General features: G+C 38.9%; 1 protein-coding gene across 3 annotated transcripts in view; it reads left to right on the forward strand.

Annotated features, from left to right (window-relative positions):
* The window catches only part of plch2a (phospholipase C, eta 2a), a 242523-nt gene that overhangs the window by 193524 nt on the left and 27944 nt on the right, over positions 1-21055 (forward strand). For all 3 annotated transcript variants that reach the window (XM_084721859.1, XM_084721858.1, XM_084721857.1), the window contains exons 5-9: positions 2577-2747; positions 9878-9971; positions 11225-11428; positions 13562-13682; positions 17615-17786. In XM_084721859.1, the coding sequence (XP_084577985.1) occupies positions 2577-2747; positions 9878-9971; positions 11225-11428; positions 13562-13682; positions 17615-17786 (762 nt within the window). The remainder of the gene's footprint in view (positions 1-2576; positions 2748-9877; positions 9972-11224; positions 11429-13561; positions 13683-17614; positions 17787-21055) is intronic.

Below are 21055 nucleotides of genomic sequence, written 5' to 3' on the forward strand. Positions count from 1 at the left end.
ATGTATGCAAAACCAACAGCTGAGTCTGGTGATACCAAGTGTTTGACACAGATGATACACAGGAAGCCAAATGACTCAGACACACAAGACAGAGAGAACATGGTGGTGACAGTTGGGAAGCTAAATGTCTTAGCATAAAAAGTTTTAGGGAGCTAGGGTACAGAAGACCAACACCAGTACTTCTGTCAGATCGGTGGAGGGGACACTTGGAGTCTTAACAAGTCTGACTTGAAGAGGTGACTCAGTAGAGCGCTGATCCCCGCCAGGCAACAGATGGTGAAGCACCTACTGCAATGGCACCACAGCTGCTAGATGAAACCTCATATGAGTCTGGATAACTCACAATTACTGTATTAAATCTTGAGTTCTGCCCCAAAAATTGTGTTTAGTGATTTTGACCTTCAACCACCAAAATTGAATTAGTTCATTTTTGAGTCCAATTTGTTTTTTTTGTTTTTTTTAAGTTTTTTCAAGAATTCTAAATCACAGAGGTCCTTCAGCATAGAGTCATGAATGTACCCCAAAAAACAATAAGGCTGATTGGTCCAGTCCTACTTGAGATTAATATTGGATAAGGTGTTGCAGTTGCATGATCCCATCCCAGCTTACAGCTGGCGAGGATAAAAATTTGTGCCCAAACCCTACCTGATCAGCACCGACTTCACTGCTGATCCTATGAACAACGATAGACTTTGATAGACTTGGATATAACAGATAGTCAGACCTCAGATAGACATCTAAATTCATCCTTTGCACAGAGCAGTTTAGTTCTTGACTGAAACGTTATTCAAAAAAAAAAAAAAAATGGCCGACTGGGTGACTGCATCCATCCACTCAGCTCTCTTTACCCTGCAGAAAATATGTGTCTTGTGGAAGAATTTAACAGTTACAAGGGCATTTTACTTGGAAAGTATAGTGTGTATATATAGAGTGTAACAATACAACAGAAATATGATATGGAAAAAAAACTGTTAATCCAAATGCTGAGAGGAACATCAAAGATGTTCAAAAAAGATATGAAAATATGGTACCGTTGTTACCATGGTAACATGGGTCTTAAGGGTGAGTCAGCCTGGGGGTAAGGTGTCTATTTTCTTGGCTTACAGTTAGTCAGTATGTATTTTTGTGAAATGTTCTAACTTAAAATAGACATAACTATGAGCAAAATTAAGACTAATCTAACACTGCATACTGGTCTAAAATATTTTGTGAAACCAGCAAAAGTTAGAGAAAAATCTCAACTTTTTTTCTCACTGCATGTAGAACATAAACTGCACTCATTGAGATTTGTTGAGAGATAGTTATTGCGCTCATTATCCAGAAAAGTTGCAGCTGTCCTGTTTACATGTATTTGTCCACAGATCAGTCTTGACCTCAGGAAAATAGCGTTGATGTCAATGTGCGATACAAAAGCTAGTGCAGGCTTGTAAAATATATCTTCCCAGCATAATTGAGGGGTAAAAACCAAACCCCCTCAAAACACAGTTTATCCCAGTGGACTAGTTGCACAGCAGATATTTTGACATGTCATACCAGAGAACTCACAGATGTGTTAATGATTGCTGCATTCAACTCGGGGGAAATCTTTCTACTGTCAATCCTGGTTCACTGTCACTGTAACTCAGACACTTAATGGAGTCGTAATTACTGTTATTAAGTTTCCTGCTCTGACAAGTCAAAACATCTGCTGTGTGACCAGTCCATTCTCAAGAATGAGTGACATATATTCTTTTTTTTACCTCCAGGGATTAGTACATACACCCCCATCTGAGGATTCTTCAGTTGAACACTTCATTTGTAGCTGAACTCTGGAATATGTCTCCTCCCAAACCCATGATAGGTCAAAATTCAATTGCAGTCCAGTTTTATATGAAGTTCTTAATTAAAGTGTTCCCACACCACATTGACATGTTTTACACAGTAAAACATGTGATACAGTTAAATAAAAAGCCTGTAGAATCATATTTATTCACTGTAGAAATATTTATTTGATGGAGAAAGTCAGTGTATCACTGTCTAATATAGCCTTATAAGCTCAGAGTGTATCGTATACTGAGCAGCTCAGAGGCCATGCTTCAGCTAACACAGACGTCATCACCCTACAGTGAGTGGCTGCCTCCAGTGCTGCTTGGCATATGGAGCTGGTCACAGACTGCCTCGGTAAACTAAGGAAAGGATTACAGGGGTCATGGTGTGACCCACTGCAGTGCTCTCGTTAACTTTATTGTGGTACACACAAACACAGCCATTTTTTTTCAAGGCTGATTCAGTATCTTTCCTTCTATTTACAACTAGAAAACCAAACCTAACACTGTAATATGAGCTGAAAAGGTGAGTATATTGCAAAGACGATGATGTGATCTCAAAATTAGTCGATTGGTTTGGATGGTAGGGGTCTAAATGTAAATCTAGTAAAAAAACAAAACAAAACAAAACACTGACTGACTTATAGACTGTCTGTAATGTTAGACTAAATAAAACGTGTAGGAGTAATTGTTGAAAGTCTTTCAAAAAATCTGGGAATTTATTGGGGAAAAACAAACTAAATTAAACCATTCTTTGTTCCCGTTGTGTAGGAGGCAGATACAGACGACAACCAGGGGACGTTGGGCTTTGAGGAGTTTTGTTCCTTCTACAAGATGATGTCGACCCGCAGGGACCTGTACCTCCTCATGCTCACCTATAGCAACCATAAAGACCACCTCGACACAGACGACCTGGCCCGCTTCCTGGAAACTGAGCAAAAGGTATACAGCATTTTAACTATTCTGCTTCTACAAAGACACTGAAATGTTACTGCACTCCTATAACATTTTTCCTTGTCAAAATCTGATGCCTACACTACGCACAAAATTCCACCACTTTCAGTCATTTTGATAAGAGATTCTGGTGTTTTATGATATTAGTGGTTAGTAGTCTTTAGCCAGTAGACTCCAGTACAGATGAGGGCCCGATTATACAAACTTCCTCAGTCTCAAATTCTGTCCTATGTCAGTTTAGGATGACATTTAGGATTTTTGGTATTACTTAAACATGTTTCCTCACTGCATTTAGGAACACTTCCTATCTTACCTCAGGACAGGAATTTAGCTATTAGAGAAATGTCGTGACTGAAGAATTTCATAAGTTAGGATGGCACAGACTATGTCCTAAATTTAAAATAACTGTCAGAGATGGCAGCACCACTGTTGATAGGTCTGTATAGAAATGACAGTGATGTTGGGGAACAACATGAACACAAAATATTGTGATTGAAAGGCTCCTCAAACCCTGTGATGATGCTTTAAATTTTCCAGACGACGTATTAATGGGTGTATATTGGCTGCCAAGATGGTTTTGAATTTGATTGACATCCTCTGTTCAAATCCTTGTCATGGGTCAATAACTGGCAAGAACACTTAACAAAACTTCTTCAAAGGTGGTGCTTGCTCTCCTCCAAGACACAATTGATTCCTCTGACTCATCAAAACTAAAATTGAACGCCCATCTTTCAACAGAGACAGCTGTTGACGTGGATACAGGAAGTCTTTTGTACATTTTAAACAGAGATACAGGCATAACAGGACGAGTACTGACTGAAGAAGTTTACAGCTCCAGTAGAATTTCCTAAGATAAGATATGAGGTCTGAGATAGGAGGGGACATGAGTTTAGGAATTGCTTTTCTAACAGGAAGATAGGATTTTTCCTGTTTGGAAAATTAAGATAGGACAACCCAATTTTTCTGTAATGTAACCGTAACGTGGTTTGTAAGGTCTTAGGAGCTCACTAATTTTCAAGTGACATCACTTGAAGACATTTGACAGACCAAGCACAGCTCCCCTTTGAGACACAAAGCACTTTATACAACTGTTTTCACATATACAGTAGTACTCCTAAAGCTACTCCTAAAACTACTTTCTTTCTAGTAGAAGAAAAAGTATTTCTGGTAGATTCTGCTGCAGAAAGAAAATAGTTCCTGCATGAAACTGCTCACAACAAGGTCTGGGGATTATCTTAACCAGGTCTTGATTTTTGGAAACATTACTTTTGAGTTTTGATATCTCTCAAAATCTGCAACTCACACAAAAAATCTTGATAAATAAATAGCACTACAGGCCAAAAATTAAATTTGGGCTTTGATTTAAGGGTGAACTATACCTTTAAAACCCACAGACTACTAGTTGATAGATATTCAAGTAATTAACGCTTTCTCTCTTTGGAAAATGTCAGATTTAAAAGAGAGAGAGATATACTGAATAAAGCCATGGAAATGTCAGTGAAATGACAACTAGTGACTGTAAGCATTACATAGAATGACATAGTACAGTGTTTACTATATTATATTGCAGTTTGTTATATATTTCTATCTTTTTTAAAGGTTAAATGTTTATATTTACCTTTAGTTCAGCTTTTTTGTCCTGTTTTTAAGATGTATTTCTGTGTACTTATATTGAGATCAGTTCACAACAGCAGTTGAAATCCTTGTGTGTGGGCTCATACCTGCCCAATGAAGCTGACAGAAGCAAGGCAAATAACAGTATTTCTGCTGTACCACATTTCTGCCAACATAATTTTACAACCAATAAATAGTTTGTTTAGATCAGCAGCTTAGTGGGCCACTGAAAATCAATAGTTTCTAGCCTGGCACTGTTACAAAACACAGTCGGCAGCAGAATATTTTCTCTGCCTCAGTTTGCTAAATGGTGAGCAGCAGGGTAGGTGCCAAATCTCCTGAAAATTATCATCCACTTCAGGACGTTTAACCTGCACTCAACTGTTAAATACCAAACTGGTGCTAGCAGCCACAGCTGGGATAATGTCTCACCATATTTTCTTCAGGGCATCACTGTCCAAATTGTCCTATTCCTCTGTCACTGTTTGACTATATCTGAAACTCCCTTATCCCTTTGATCTAACCACATTTGTTGAGTGGGGGTTGTGGGGGGTATCCTGTTGTTTTTGTGGGGGGATTGTGAACAGAAAAAATTAATAATTTGTGATGCAGATTAGGGATAGATATAGATATAGATAGAGTAATGTTTCAAGCTCCGTTCCCTTAAAGATTTTAATAGAATATGAGAAGGACACATGTAGGAAAGTGGAACACCTAACTGCTGGCAGATTGGTGTAAAAGTACACATAGATTTGCAGGAGGTTATGTGAGTGAATATTACTGATGCACATGAGAGAGGCAATAAACCTGTGTATGTCGAAAGAAAACTTTCTGTCCTCCTACTTCTTTTCCAGAAGTAAATATTCATGAGCACCCTAAGGACTGAGCTACAGTACATAAAGACTGTGACTAGGACTAGAAGGGTTTTATGTTAAAAAACAAAAAAAAACAAAAAAAACAAAGACTCTGGCCACTCTGACAGATTATTAAAAAAATAAAAATAAAGAAAAAAGATTACTTTCAAAGGTGAGTCCTTGTTGATGAGGCCCTTGGCAGTCATGAGGTTTCTGTCTTGATGTTAAAGTCCAGCATGGGTCATTCAGTACGGAGTGAGGACTGGCACCCAGAGAGGCATCATTTCACCTCCTGGTCACTACCAAGGTGCTCTCGAGCAAAGCACTGAACCTTAACTGCACAGGGTGTCACTGTGTGAAAATGTGGGTGCGCCCTCATTCCAAGATTCTCTGCCAGCCCCAAGTCACCAGATGGTCAATCTCCTACCTTTAGCCAAACTCATCCCCACCAGAGGTGAACCCAGTGAGGGTGGTGTCATCTGTAATCTTCAGAAGCTTGACGGACTGATGACTTGAGGTGCAGCGGTTGCTGTACAGGGAGAAGAGCAGAGAAGAAAGGATACAGCATTTAGACCTTTCACACCAACATGGAATCCGCCCCATTCTGAATTGCGTACCAAATTTTGAACCATTCAGACAATTTCCACCACAAAATAAACTGATTCAGTAAAAGAAAATGTGGCTCCCATCTGGTACCAAAAAAAACAGGTTTACCTTGGAAACCAAAGTAGGCATTTTGTATTTCACAGGTTGTTGTGTGTTGTGCATCGCCCTCTGTTGATGATATCCCTGTTTACAGTGGTTCCACTCAACACTGGTGGAAGCGCTGGCCGGTTCGCTTGGTAGCACCAAGCTCCCATGAATCTTGAATGGAGCTAGCTGAAGAACCAGAGCTAATTTTGTGGAAAAGGGCTTTAATATTCATTTCCATGTTGATGGTGTGTATGGACCAGTTGTTTCTGTAGGCAGACCGCAGGCTGTCCAGTGGTGGGTTTGTCATGGCTTTCAGTGGGAATCAGCACACTTAAATGTCATTATTACTACCAGACGATGGTTCTGTAGTTATTACATCCTATGGTCCTTGGTTTTTTGAAGATGGGAATGATGGTGGCGGCTTGGAAGCAGACTGGCTGGCAGCAGGTCTCCAGTGGGGTGTTCAAGACGTCTCAACACCAGAGTCAGCTGCTCAGCGCAGTGCTTCAGGGTGCAGGGAGAGACGTTGTATGGTCTGGCTGCTTTGAGCTGTCACTGTGTTGGGGGACATGGGGGCCTGCGAGTTGGGCAGTTTAGCAGAGACAGTGCAGAGTTTCACTGTTCCGCTTCTCCTCCTTCCAGCAGCCCCTCATAAGCTCCTACAGGAACTTTTTAGAAGTTTGTCTTTTTTTTCTGTTCTTGATCTTTCTCACAGTTTTGTCGGTTAAATTCCCTTAAGGCTCCTTGTTTTTAGCTTCTGTGATTGTGGGAGGTCAAAAGCTTAACCAAGTAGCCACTTGGCCCCTAAACTGGTGCTTAATGCAGGAAAATGTGGACAGCGAGGACCCTACAGGGACATTAGCATTAGTACCATCACAGCATTTGAGAAACAGTTCTAAAGGGTTCTTGGATGAAGCACATCTCCTCACTAATGAGACCATACCATTGCTTGAAAAAGAAAAACCAGCAAATGAGCGTAACAGCTCGTTTTTCTTTTAAACACCCAGTGTATGCTCCTTCAGCTAATTTGCACTCTGGCTGGCTATTCTAATGTGTTAAAGCAGTCATTTTTAAAAGCAGAAGGCTCTGTTTGGATAGCTACACGTCAGCTCCTCTCAAGCAAGCTGTATTTTCCTCTAATTATACTCAGCGTTCAGTTCAGGCACTGTGAATAAGATAGCTTTCCTTCTCCTGTTATTGGAGAGTGGTGGAAGCAGTTGTGTGAAGCGATTTGTTTGAAGTGATGTAGAGATGCGGCAGAGTTGTCTCTGCTGCTATCATTAACTACAGACTCTGGTGCTATTGTTTGTTTGTGCCTCAAATAAGAAATAAGAGGATGTGAAAAACATTAGTTTATGTATTCAAGTGTTTGAGTGTGTGTTGCTGTTAACTGTAAATCTTACTGCATTCCTCTGAAACTGACACAGCACAGACTGAAATGTTTTAATGGCAAACAATAGCCTGTATCTCCTCCCTCACAGTCCAAGCAAAATGATGTTCCTAAGACTTAAGGTTTGGTTCCAAAAGTGAGAAGAACACAATTAAGTTAGTTTGACCAAATTTGTGCACAGACTTAAGACAACCCTGCAACTAACTATGATTAGATTAATCATGTATCAGTTGTCAGTATTAGTAAAAATCTAATAGATGAACAAAAACTCTTTGAATTTATTATTGAATGATGATAGTAATGAACATCCTACTGAGTGAAAACCTCACTGAATATCATTTTAATTTTACTGATATAGACGAGGGCTGCCCCCAACTAAAGATTTTCCTTGTTAACTCAATTGTTAGTTCAAGCCATTAGTTGAGTAGTTGTTGTACTTTTATGATATAGTTTAATTATTTAAATATATATTTAAATGCTAACACCAATGATGCTGAATGTGTCAGAACAACAACTATCAAAAATACAGTACTACAAGAGCAGAGAATATATGCACACAATTTCATTTTAGCTGCATGGCTTTACGTACATCCGTGTTGGTCTGTGTACTGCGTCTGTTCAGGCTGTACTCTCTCTATAATTATAGTATTAGATTGATTGCAGTGACATTTTGATAGTGACATACATGACTTTTCCTTTTAGCGCTGCCAAGGTTAAGTGATACATTTTCTTTCAAAGCTAATGGTGTTTCAGTCATCCTCAGCTGTACTTTGTGTTTAGTGCCAATTAGAAAATGTTAGCGTGGTAAACAAGGTAGTGAATTTTCTCAGCGTGGGATCAGTAAAGTTTATTTCATCTTAGTGAAACTGAAGAACAGGGGAAAATTGAAAAGTCTCTAATAGTAGTTTGTTTCAAATAAAAACTTGGTTCTCTCAGCAGTCGAGGAAAATAAATATTAATAAATAAATATACTTCAGCATACAGTGCTGATATATGCTGTCATTATTTATTTCAACAGCATGGTTGATCAATGCTTAAGCATTTGTTTATGTTCATTTTTAGTGTTTTTAGGAATAAATTGGGTCACACTTTGTATTAAAGTGTTTGCAATAAATGTTTGTAGGTAATAAGATCATTTTAAGAAGCTTATTAACATTAATATGTGTTAAAAAGACTATATAAATAGTATCATGGCATAATAAACATGTTTATTGTCAGATTATAACAGTAAGGTTAGAACCCAGCTTGGAACATCTGATATTCCCTCTAACCCCCTCCCTCCTTTCTCTCTGCAGGTCTCACTGTTCAATTAAGGCAAAAGCTTGAATATAACTGTTAATACGTGCATCATAAAGGGTTGCATGAGTAAATAAGCTTTGCTCACACTTAAGATCTGTTACCCTCAAAATACACAATTAACTGTTAATATGTGCATAATAAAGGACTAATCAACCTTAACAAGCAGGGTTCACACTTTCAATCCGGTACCCCCAAAATGAATTAGTTAACTGTTAATAAGTACATAATAAAGGATGATTTAACTTTAACAAGCATTGTTAACAAGTTTCTTGTAAGTGCTTATAAATGTCTTATAACAAACAGTTTATTATGCGCTTGTTAACAATATTAATGTCAATAAGCATCTTATAAGGGCTTTATTACCTATCAACTAACAGTTATCACAAGCACCTTAATATGAAGTGTTACCATAAATTATGATCTTATCTGCAACAAAAAATATACTAAAAGTAAATTTTAAAAAAATTAAAAATAATTAATTGATTCTTAGTTATTAAGATATGGGTTTTTTATTATGATGTCTTACTCTTTTTGGTTCAAATTGAGAATAGTTCTTAGACACACACACACACACACACACACACACACACACACACACACACACACACACACACACAGAGCTCTCTAAGTGTGTCAGTGTTGAGAGGGCTGACAGCAGCCTGAGTTCTGTGCTGCTCACAAAGCTTTTTAATGTCAGTCCACAGTAACAGTGGTTATGGACTAACCTCTGTGTGTGTCTGGATTTGCTCTCCATGCAGTATTCTCTCATCTGGATTATGATGATGGGTAGCAAGTGTTCCCTATTTAACACAGTTTTTAGACACTCACCCTGCTTATTCTTTCAGAAGTGGGATTAAAAACATTTTCTAAAATGGAAATCGGCTCTGTGGAAATAACGTCTCAGCGAGTTGCGTTGACAAAGCCTCGTTCTGTAATATGGTTTAAATTGTCACAAATACACTGCCACAGTATGGGAGAGTCCTGGTACTGCCTCACCCACTTTGATCGATTACCAGAGATGGGATCTGATCCACCAATCAGAGGGCTTTAAAGAGCAGTTACCAGACAAACAGTGGGACTCTACAGCCAGGATGGACAGAAAAATGACATGTAGGGAGTTGTTTAACTGGATTATCCTTTAATTATCCTCATCAATTCTCCCTTGTGTTCGTTCCTTTCAAAGTGGATTTTATTTACAAGAAATTCCAGTATTAGTGTTTAGCACATTCATAGTGTTGTTGTTTGACATGCGTTTCTTTCATTTATAGATGACCAAGGTGACCAAGGACCATTGCCTGGAGATTATCAACAAATTCGAGCCATGCTCTGAGAACCAGAAGCAAGCAGTTTTGGGAATCGATGGTAAGTCCACTTTAATTTCAAGCATCAATCTCTCTTGTGTTTGGAGCACAGCTGAATGCTGCTAGTTTTCCTCTAGAGAAGCAGTTTGTTGTGAAAATGTTTGCCTGCAAGGTCAGAATTTGCAGATGGAAATTGTTGCAACCCTTGCTCTGCTGTGTATCTATCCAAGGTGTTAGTTGGCTTTTTTATTATCATTCTCTGAATATTTCATTACATTTCATTCGTTTAGGTGGGTACTTTTGTCCAAAGAGACTCACAGTAAGAGCATGTTAACAGCTGCAAAGTGCAAAGTGTTTTGTGCGAAGAAGTGACATCAGTCTCATTGAAAACAGTACAGATTGTAATATGTTGATACAGTATGTAAAATGTTAAATAAGTTAATGGAAAAGTCTTAAGTCTTTTGCTAACTGAATGATTGTACGTAAAGTCAAAACAAAAAAAACTTAAGTATGTTCACCCATTTACATTAAAGGGTAATGAATCAAGTTTAATTTTACAAGTGTACTGTTTGAGATCAATAAAAGCTTTAGGAGTTGCCTGACATTAAGGCTGCAACTAACACTTGTTTACATCATCAATTAATCTGTCCATTATTTTCTCAATTAATTGATTAGTAGTTCGATCTATAAAATCAGAAAATGGAAAAACAATGTATCCATCAGCGTCTCCCAAAAGCCCAAGGTGACGTCCTCAAATGTCTTGTTTTGTCTACTGTCATAAAAGACAAAAGAAACTAGAACATTTTCACATCTGAGAAGCTAAAATCAGAGAATTTGGATGTTTTTTGTCTTTAAAAAGTACTCATTAATCTGATTAATCAATTATCAAAATAGTTGGTGATTCATTTAATAATAGATTAGTTGATTAATTGTTGCATCTCTACCCAACATAAATTTTCACTTGCCCTAGGTAAGTGGGCAGGCCTTTTTGTTGAGCCCTGTTATATTATGAACTTGTGCGTCAGTGTGAGATTTACATGTTTCATTGCTGACGTAACACATTCAATTACCTCTAGATTTATGACTCAATAAATCAAGAAATGTGGGTGAAATTTAGGATTTCAGTCTTAAATGAAAGAGTGAAAATTTAATCAGTGTTGGGTTTAAATAGTTAGATTCCTAATTCATGTGGGACAGTGTTTTATTAGAATTTATTTAAAACATGTTCCCTCTGGAAAAGATTTAATAATATTTTTTCTGTTAAAAGTTGTATAAACACTGTTATAAAAACATGTTTGTTTAACTTGGTTCCAGGTTTTACAAATTACATGCGCAGCCCAGCAGGGGACATTTTCAACCCAGAACACTACATCGTGACCCAAGACATGAACCAGCCGCTGTGCAACTACTTCATCGCCTCCTCACACAACACCTACCTGATGGGTGACCAGCTGATGTCACAGTCCAGGGTGGACATGTACGCCTGGGTGCTGCAGGCCGGCTGCCGCTGTGTGGAAGGTCAGCATGAATATGCATAACACACTGAATGTAGACATACACACTACACACACTCACACTTACAGTTGCAGTTTGTTTAAAAATACAATTTTTTGGAAGGAAGTATCAGTGCTGTTTTCAATCATATGCATGCAAATGGTAATCTGACTGCAGTTATGTAGCATTTTTGTACTCAAAGTGCTTTATAACACATCAACATGTCAACATTCATGCATACATTCATACACTGAAGGCTGTGGGGTGTCAACCTGCTCATCAGAAGCAATAGAACATTTTCTATCCAAAGTGCACCACAGCCATTCTGTCAGCTTTGCTGTGCAATAGGCTGCGCTTCTGCACCACTTTATTCATAAATTTCCATGTGCATACACAGACACACACGCAAATCACCAGTGTTGTGCATCCATGCATTAAAGAGCGTCATTCATTGAACGTGTTCGTGTTTGTGGGGAACTGAACGGATGAATTTGCAACTGATAAATGTGAACGAGAGCAGAGAGAGTTCACGGCGCTCATGTGGTCAGCTGGTTAAAAAACTGTGTGATGCTGACTTTCAGCAGAGAAATTGCAAGAGAGAGTATAAAAAATAATTTTGACAGTGTTAACACAATATAAAAACTTGAAGTGTATGACCTGGGCTACAGTAACAGTGAGAAACAGACTGATAGATCAGCTCCTCTCCTCTATCTCATCTCCCTCCTCATCTCCCTGCAGTTCATGTGTGTTATGGTGCATTCACCTGAACTGGGAAGCTGGAGTTTGGAATGTTTGTGTTTATGTTTCATTTAGTCCGTGTTTCACATGGGGCTGAACTGAGGGTGGCGATCCATATCGAACAACGACAGTCCATTCCACCCCTATAAATAACCATGTTGCTTTATATTTTCTTCAAGATGTTTTGTTGTTGTTCTACATTTAGCTCTCTTGGACACTTTTCCACAGCACATTCACGCTTTTTCCTCCTCCAAAACTCCTCTGCTTTGTCATCTCTTTTACCAGATTCACACAAATATCAAAACGAGTGGAAATTAAATGTGTTTCTCTAATTAGACTTTCAGTCTATTTTATCAGTTAGCTGGTTATAAAAAACAAAAAACAAACCCTGTAGTTAAGCTGCTGACTGTCTCATTGTAAATACCCTCTAGTATTCTCAGTGACTACATGTGGCATGTCTTAACATGACCATTAATTTGATGGCACAGGTTATTAATTTGTGTGCATTATTGTCTCCATGGCAGCTGCTGGACGCAGGAAAGAGAAGAATAACTTGTAACTATGCTACTGCTATCATATTTATTCCCATCTGTACTTTTCTGAATAGTTCCTTGAGGAACAAATATTATTCAGGCTTATAAGATTGAGATAAGATTGGCATTCTAGATTTGTAGAACAAATCTCAAGAATGACCAAAACCAACAATATGTTCTCTTATTACTTTCTGACTTTGTACCCTGTCTGTGGCTCTCAGCCTAACTTTTTAGATACCACTGCAGCTGCATTAGCTCTGTGGCTGGTTCAAAGAGGAGGATGTGGGCTGGAGCAGAATCAAAGTGGCCAATGATGATGTATCTCTCTGGCTTGCTCTCTCAGGTCTACGCCAGGTTAGCGTAGCTCTTATACTGGCTTAAGGCAGCTTTAGCCTCAGCCTTTTAGCATTAACATTATGGCATGTAAACAGCCATTACAGCAGAAACTTTACATATTTAATACACTTTCACAGGGTTCTTGTTTGTAAAGGCAGCTCGAGATGGATTTTTCAGCTGACTCATGAGTTCAAGCATTAGCATTAGCCTACATTAGCCATTTAGCCATTAGCTAGATCTGCTAGTGAGTCATCATTTTAGCTGACAAATACACAGTTGTCAGATAGAACTGAGAAGCTGCTTTTTTACGTCTCTGTGAAATCGCTTGGGAATAGCTTGACAGATGCAGCAACGGTAACAAAGGAGGGTGGGGCTTAGAAAGCGGTCAGTCAATTCAAAATTAAATAGAGTGCGTGTTCAGGTAATGAAGGAGCAAATCAGCCAGTGCAACTGATGTGTTTTAATAGTTTTTGGACAACAGTGCAGCTCTATGGGATTTGTTTTTAGGTAACTGTTTAACACATTATTGTTACGTCTTTCCTGTCCACAGTGGATTGTTGGGACGGTCAGGACGGTGAACCCATCGTCCACCATGGCTACACCCTCACCTCTAAGATCCTCTTCAAAGACGTCATCGAGACTATCAACAAGTACGCCTTCGTCAAGAATGAGTACGTTTATACCACACACACACACACACACACACACACACACACACACACACTCTCTCTCTCTCTCTCTCACTGTTTTAATATCTTCACACTCTTGTATTTATTTATTTCACCCACTGGATCACACATTCAGTCAGCGAGAATGCTCCAATAGACCACATTCATGTTTCATCATCTTTCTGTTGATGGCAACTGACAAACCATAAAGCATGTGTGTGTACAGCTATAATAGGCATGTGGAAAATAAGCCCAGCAGTATAAGGACGTGTTTGCTGTCAGTACACATTACACTGTTGCATTACACAGGCTGCTGGATTGTAAAACCATGGAGAAAAATGGGAGAAATGAGGCATGGAATACAATTGCAGGCTCGGCTGGGTTTAACATGTCTGAAAGCTTCTTTACATTTCATACATGTCTGGTTGTAGAGACTTTTCCTAATAGATTAATAGTCTTGTTTGATCTACATAATAATCTGATGCAAAAAGTTGCCTTAATTTTTGTAAGAAGATCAAGCAGGATATTTTTATCATCACATTAAGTAGCATACATAATTTTCATCCTCATCAAACTACTCAGTGAGTCCTGGAGGCTGCATTTATTATGTTTCCTAACTCATTTATTTCACTCATTCTGTCCCATTGTCTCAACCATAACATGTCAACTTGGTAGCCCCTCTAAATCAAAGCTAAATAAGAATTATGGTTCAAAAATATGTATTTTAGCATTAAGAGAATTCTGTGCTACTTCAAACAATAAAATGTCTGCTCACTACAACTATGCTGTGAAATGAAAAACATTTTGTCAAGTCCGTAAAACGTCAATTTCTCCATCTGACAGAGTTGACTAAATTTAATAAAATATATATATATAATCACGAGGAGGTCTGTCTGTTACAAGGTTTAGTAGCCAAGAGATCCGATCTTTTAAAATATATTTTCTCAGCTAATAAGAAAAAAAAAACAAAAATATTTTTTCCCAAGAATGTGTAATTTGTTTTTCCCTTGATTTTTCACTGTGTTCATTTCATGCACAGATAACATCCCTACAAACCAACCTAAAATCCTCCTCACACCTGTACAGATACAGAGACACACACAATGGAAGCGCACACACAGATGTCCTCCTCACAGAATGTGCATCAGAAGGTGATAATCCCATCGACATGCACGCAGTCTGGAGGAAGCGAGGAGAATCTCTATTTTTAGATCCTGTCTCTTCATGTTAAATGAGGGAGAAACACTCGCTTTGTGTGCACATTCACCCTCACTGTGTGTTTTTGAAAACATAATTGTGGACACCATATTCCACAGATAATTGGCTAAAAAGGAGCAGGGTGAAAGGCTGCATTCAACATCAAAGAGCGATCAGATTTTCCAGGACGGGGAATAAAAAGGCTCCACAGAGGGCTGGCGGGGACAAGAATGGGACAAAAGCCTCCAACTTGAATGTAGTTCCTTTTTAAGTCTTGTTTTACATGCTGCACCACAGCTTCTTCACCCTGATAGAAATATTGATCAAAATGTTGATGTTGATCCAGATGTACTCATTTAAAAAGTTTTCATCCATAGATAAGAGAGCATTCATATTGGAGTCTTTTGAAGTGATGCCAAAACATCATTTGGCCAATATATTACAGAGGATATTTAAGGTGGTGTTGTTTTAGCTAATTCAGTCTTTTTAAGTGGCTTTCCACAAGAGAATATGTTTTACTGAACCATTATGACATTTAAATCTGCTGTTATAACAGCTTTAAAGAGCAGTGCTCTGTAAATATAACTGTGGAAGGTTTAAGATTTTTTATTAGGCTCCTCATTAGCTGATGTCAAGCATCAGCTTCTCTTCTTCAGTGTCAGTGCTAGACAAATACTTAACATATTTTCTCTCAAAGCTGGGTAGCCACTTTATTTTGGGAATCACTGGGCAAAGCAGGGCTTGACATAGCCCTTCGAGTAAGTAGCAGAAATGTTTTAGTTGACCAACAGCCAAACTGACTTGTCCGAATTGGAAAATGTAGGCCTATTTAATAAAAATCTGTTAAAACCAACAGGGATTTGGACAATTAAATTACACTTACATACTAAACCTGCCTTCTAAACTAAGGTTTAGTAGGCAAATGTTTTACTTGTTATGGAATATTTTCAGTTGGGTTGGTATTAATACTTTAAAATATAAAATGAATAAATATTAGTACTTTTTAAATATGAAACTAAATACTTCCTCCTCTGGTTAGCACACCCAACAGCCTAACTACACCAGTGTGTAACTGGCCGAGCCTTTCTCTTTTAAGGAAGCGTGTCTCGTGGGTAGCATGTGTCTGTTGCACAGTCTAGGGGGTTTGTTGTTGAAGTGCATTTTTCCCGGGATGTGAGTATTTTTTTCATTACTTTCATCAGTATCAAAGTTACTGAAAGGCTGTGTGCTATGTTTTCTGCCACAGAAAATAAATTATAGCCCCTCTTTATGTAATGTTACTAAGGAGTCTACTTGTACTCTTCACAACAGAGTTGGTGCTGAATGTGAAAAGTTAGTCAGCAGCTACAAGTCAGGCTAAAGACAATTAAAATGACGTACAATTGGAGGTCTCCCAGATCTCCAGATTTGTTGTAGGGCTGGAATCAGGTGATCGATTCTAGACGTTTTTTTCACAACAACAAAAAATAGTAATGATATGTAGCCACAGAGCCACAGAGGGAATCCTCTTTTCTCTTGGTACCTTTACTGTCTGCAGTAAATTATATGATGCAATCCATGTAATCGATTCACTCTGAACCACAAGTGTCAGCCTCATGGTGGCACAAAGGTAGGAATACTCAACTTGCTTTAGCCAGCTACCACTTTTACAAAATGACAGGAGGCCAGGGGCCAATTAATAGACATACAAATAAAAAAAAATGGGCCAACAACTTTCAAAGTAACTGACTTATTTATTAATAAATTAATTTGGTACAGGGATTAACATGAGGCCTTAAAGACAGATACAGATGTACAAGGCCAATACTGGTCCATCTGATACATCTGTCTGGTTCTGATAACATTAAACGCAGCAGGAACCTCTCATCATACAGTCATTCAAATGGTGGAATTACAGTCATAACCTGCTCCAACAGGGACAGGACAAATAACATGTTCAAGCTCTTTTTGTGACTGTACAATAATATACAGCTGCCTTTTATTAATCTGTAAACAAACTAAAAAAAACCCTACTGTTTATTTTCATTGTGAATTAGAAAATCATTGGAGGGACACCCAGCACCCTATTGAGGGCCAGATTTGGCCCACAGGCTGCAAATTGAGTATCACTGCACTAGGGGATCACCAAAGTCAGCAGGATCCATCCTCTGAAGACCATGTCTGTGCAAAAGTTTATGGCAAACCATCCAAGTATCTAGTTCAAATTATGGAGCGCAATGGTGGGCTGACTGACTAATAGATCTATCATACAACACCAGTCAGAGGGCCCTTTCATACCTGCCTTGTTTGGTCTGGAATTTTGGACTTTGGACAGTTTGATCAGATCCACAGTCAGCTGAACCTTGATCCAATGAAAAGCAGTGGTCTCTGTCTGGCTCAAATTCAATCGTTCAGTTCATTGTAAGTGTGAAAACATGTTTAGATGCTTTGGACCAATTACATTAATTCCTGGTGGTCTATCATCAGAACCAGATAAAGGAAAAACAACGCAACAAAGCAAAATGGGCCACAGGGGAGGAGTCCAAATATTTAATTGACATTTGGTCTGTAAGCTGGACAAAAATTCTGACACCTTTCAGTTATTTTCCAAGAGGATAGAGATCAGAATCTTTAATGATGACTTTCATGCCCTCTAAGCTCTTCTGCAGGGAGCCACTGATCCAGACTTTCAGAGAAATTAGTGTGTCCTCTTGTCCTCCTCCTCTAACTCCAATCTGTTGTGTGTGATTATCTCTCAGCTACCCAGTCATCCTGTCCATAGAGAACCACTGCAGTGTTCCCCAGCAAAAGAAGATGGCCCAATACCTGATTGAGATCCTGGGGGACAAATTGGACCTGTCCAACATCAAAGCCGACGAGTCAGGATGGCTGCCGTCGCCAGAAATCCTCAAGGGCAAGATCCTGGTCAAGGTAAAGTTTGGATGTTTTAGAAAGTGACTGATTCTCCTTGGTGAGAGGAGTCGGTCCTCTGGCAATTATCCCAGCTCACAGTGGTATTATGAACTGTTTGAACCTCACAGTACAGACTTCAAAGGCAGGAGATACTGGGCCGATTAAAGTGATGTGATCAGAGAGTGTTTGAATATGACATGTTTTGGAGAAGAGAATGAAAAACAAAACCTGAAGGAGGAATCAAAAGCTGAAGTTGCTGATGGTCTGTTTGTAGTAAATGCAGACTGGCTCATTATCTGAGCATGCTGGTCTGTGTTATCATCGAAAAACAATATCCTGAGTCCAGCTCACCACAGATAACTGGTTTAATGTGTTGATAGCTGCAGGACAGGAGCAGTTCTGGGTCGTTAGCTTCACTTGACAGCTGAGAGGAGCTCTGAGTTGATAAAAATGTTGTTACACTCTAGGCCTGGGTGATACAGCTGAAAAGTCTATCATGATAGTTGTAGGTCTGCAACTAATGATTATTTTCATCATTGGTGAATCTGTTGATTAATTTCTCAATTAGTATATTATTAATCAATTAGTGGTTTGCTCCGTAAAATATACAAAAAATAGTGAAAGATGCTTATCACTCTTGTCCAGTGGTTCAAGTGGACGTCCTCAAATGTCTTGTTGTGTCCAAACACAAAGATATTCAGTTTACTGTCATAGAGGAGTAAAGAAACCAGAAAATATTCACTTCTTTAGAAGCAGACATCAGAGAATTTGGACATATTTTCGTAAGATTTACTCAAAACGATTAATTGATTATCAAAATAGTTACCAATTAATTTAATAATTGATTAATTGTTGCAGCTCTAGATAGTTGCCAGTCCATCCATATCCTGGAGGTCGGGCCGCAGTGGCAGCGTGATGTCCCTCTTCTCAGCAAGACTTTCCAGCTCCTCCACCTCAGCTGTCTCCTTGTGACGTGAAGGAGTAGCAGTTCTACTCTGAGCTTTCCCTAAATGTTTGAGCCCTTCGACCTCTGATTTTTGTTGCCCAACTAAAAACTGCTTTGTTGTCTCATGTGTAACTCCACGCTGCTTCTCACGTGTCACTGGGGCAACCAAACAACACAGATTTGCTGTTGCTGTAGCAACACGCTACATTATGGAGGAACATGACAGACTGTTTGAGCCGGGGCATAGTCATTTCGTGCTTTTATGATGGTTTGCACTTAAAGGGATAGTTTTCCCAGAAATGAGAATTCATTTCACAGGAAACAAACAACAACAACAACAACAAACAACTGAAGTGAATGGTGACAAGTTTTCAAATGGAAAAAACAACTGGGGAAAAATACTGCTCTAAAGTCACACACACACAGTTCAGACGGAGTAGATAATGACTCCAGAAGATGGCAGAAAAGTTTAGCAATGACAAAACAGCCAAATGTAGCAGACACTGTAAATTACAATTACCACTAATGGTCTGGGGTAGCCTCCACATGTAGCTGCTCAAACATCACGCAGAAAGCACTTTTTATGGAGCACTCTGAGACGGTGGTTTCATGGGAGAACAAGTACAACTGTAACTTCACCACAATTGTAATAATTTTATTTACTTAATAACAACTAAAGTGTGGCCATGGAAACAAAAGTACACACATATCATGCAAAAAATTAGTTAATAGTCTTACTAACATCCAAATTCAAAAATCAAAAATATACAGAAGACAACTTCATTCTAAACCCCCATTACACAAACCAAATCTTTCACCTATAGCTGGTCTCAGTGTAGTTGTAGTGGTCATAAACAACACAGCATCACATTTCCTTTAATTTCACACCAAAAATACCTTAAAATGGACCTAAAATTGAAAGTAATGCAGCTATTTTGAATGTCCAAAGCTCATTTAAACCATCTGTCCAGGTTGAAACTATGGCAGATTTTGTAATGTACACCATTACAGCAAAGTTAGTTTCACACTTGACTTAAACCAGCAGAGGCAGGACAACATGTTGATGAGCAGCAGCAGCCCTCTGTTAACAGGGGAGGGGGGGAGTATTGAGGTTAATGAGCCTTTATTGACACCAGATGCTTTCACTAAAAAGAAGGCACCTTGCCAATACCTGGCACTCAAAGGACTGCTCTGCCAGCTGTTCTCCAGCGCTCCTACCTGTGTGTACAGTCAGCAGAGTGTCAGTGATGACACCAACATGTGAGCGCTGTGAGGAACACTTTGGCTTTTACTCCTGCCCTGCAACACTCGTGCTGTGGCTCACTGTGGGTACCAGGGTCAGGTGGTATGAGGCACACGGTGCTGCTGCAGGCCACCGCCTCCACAAAACTGTGATGAAGAATGATTGCTAACCACAGAACAAACTAGCTCACTTGTTAATGAAAAATCCATGGCTCAGGCAGTGAGAGTGGGCCCATTTGACTCCCCCTACATCTTTAACTGTTGAGTCTCTTCCTCATATGTCCCTCTGGTGTAACAGGTAGTGTAAATAGACACAGTTAACCAACTCACTTTATCTGCTACTGAATCCAGCTCGCTGTTCTGGGAGGCTTGCCACTCTGGGTTTCAGGGAGCACTGCTAGGCAAAGATAATGTCAACACTAGCACTTCAATGATTAATAAAATATAAAAGTAATTTTCCACTAGTAATTTTTATGGGGAAAAAAGTCAAAAGTCTCTGATTTCAGATTCTTAAATCGACACTTTTTGTTTTCTTTTGTCCTTTATGACGGCAAACTGAAAATATCTTTGGGTTGTGGACAAAACAAGACATTTGTGTGCATTGCTTGCCAGTGTACTAAAAACCAGTTACACCACAGAAACAAAGCAGTGTCTAATGAATGAATGAATTTGGTAGTCCTTTTGGAATTGGACAGCTCACTGTTAACCATAGAGACCACATGTCTCAATAGTTTAATCAGTATTAATATTTTAATACTGTTTTTTTTCTTTCTTTTTCTCTCCTCCCTATATCCATTCCTCCCTCTCTTTCTAAACGAGGGGGAAAATCACAGATTGCCTTCAGCAAAAAGCTCTTTTCTTCTCTTCAAACTCTTTAAACTCTATCTAGAAAGATAGGACATTCAGTAGGTGTCTCTCAGCAGAAACGCAGTCTGTGTGAACACCACAGCATGTGTGAGCTGCAGCGGTTCAGTGACAGTGCTGTCACACGCTGTTCAAGCATTCCCGCAGAACGGCAGTTTACTGCAACAGTCTTAATAATTAAGATTTATTGGACTTTATTGTTTATTGTCGTTAGCATAGCGTAGCTCATTTAAGG

This window comes from Lutjanus erythropterus, chromosome 6 (genome assembly GCF_056507025.1).
Source record: "Lutjanus erythropterus isolate fLutEry1 chromosome 6, fLutEry1.hap2, whole genome shotgun sequence".
Classification (NCBI taxonomy): domain Eukaryota; kingdom Metazoa; phylum Chordata; class Actinopteri; order Lutjaniformes; family Lutjanidae; genus Lutjanus; species Lutjanus erythropterus.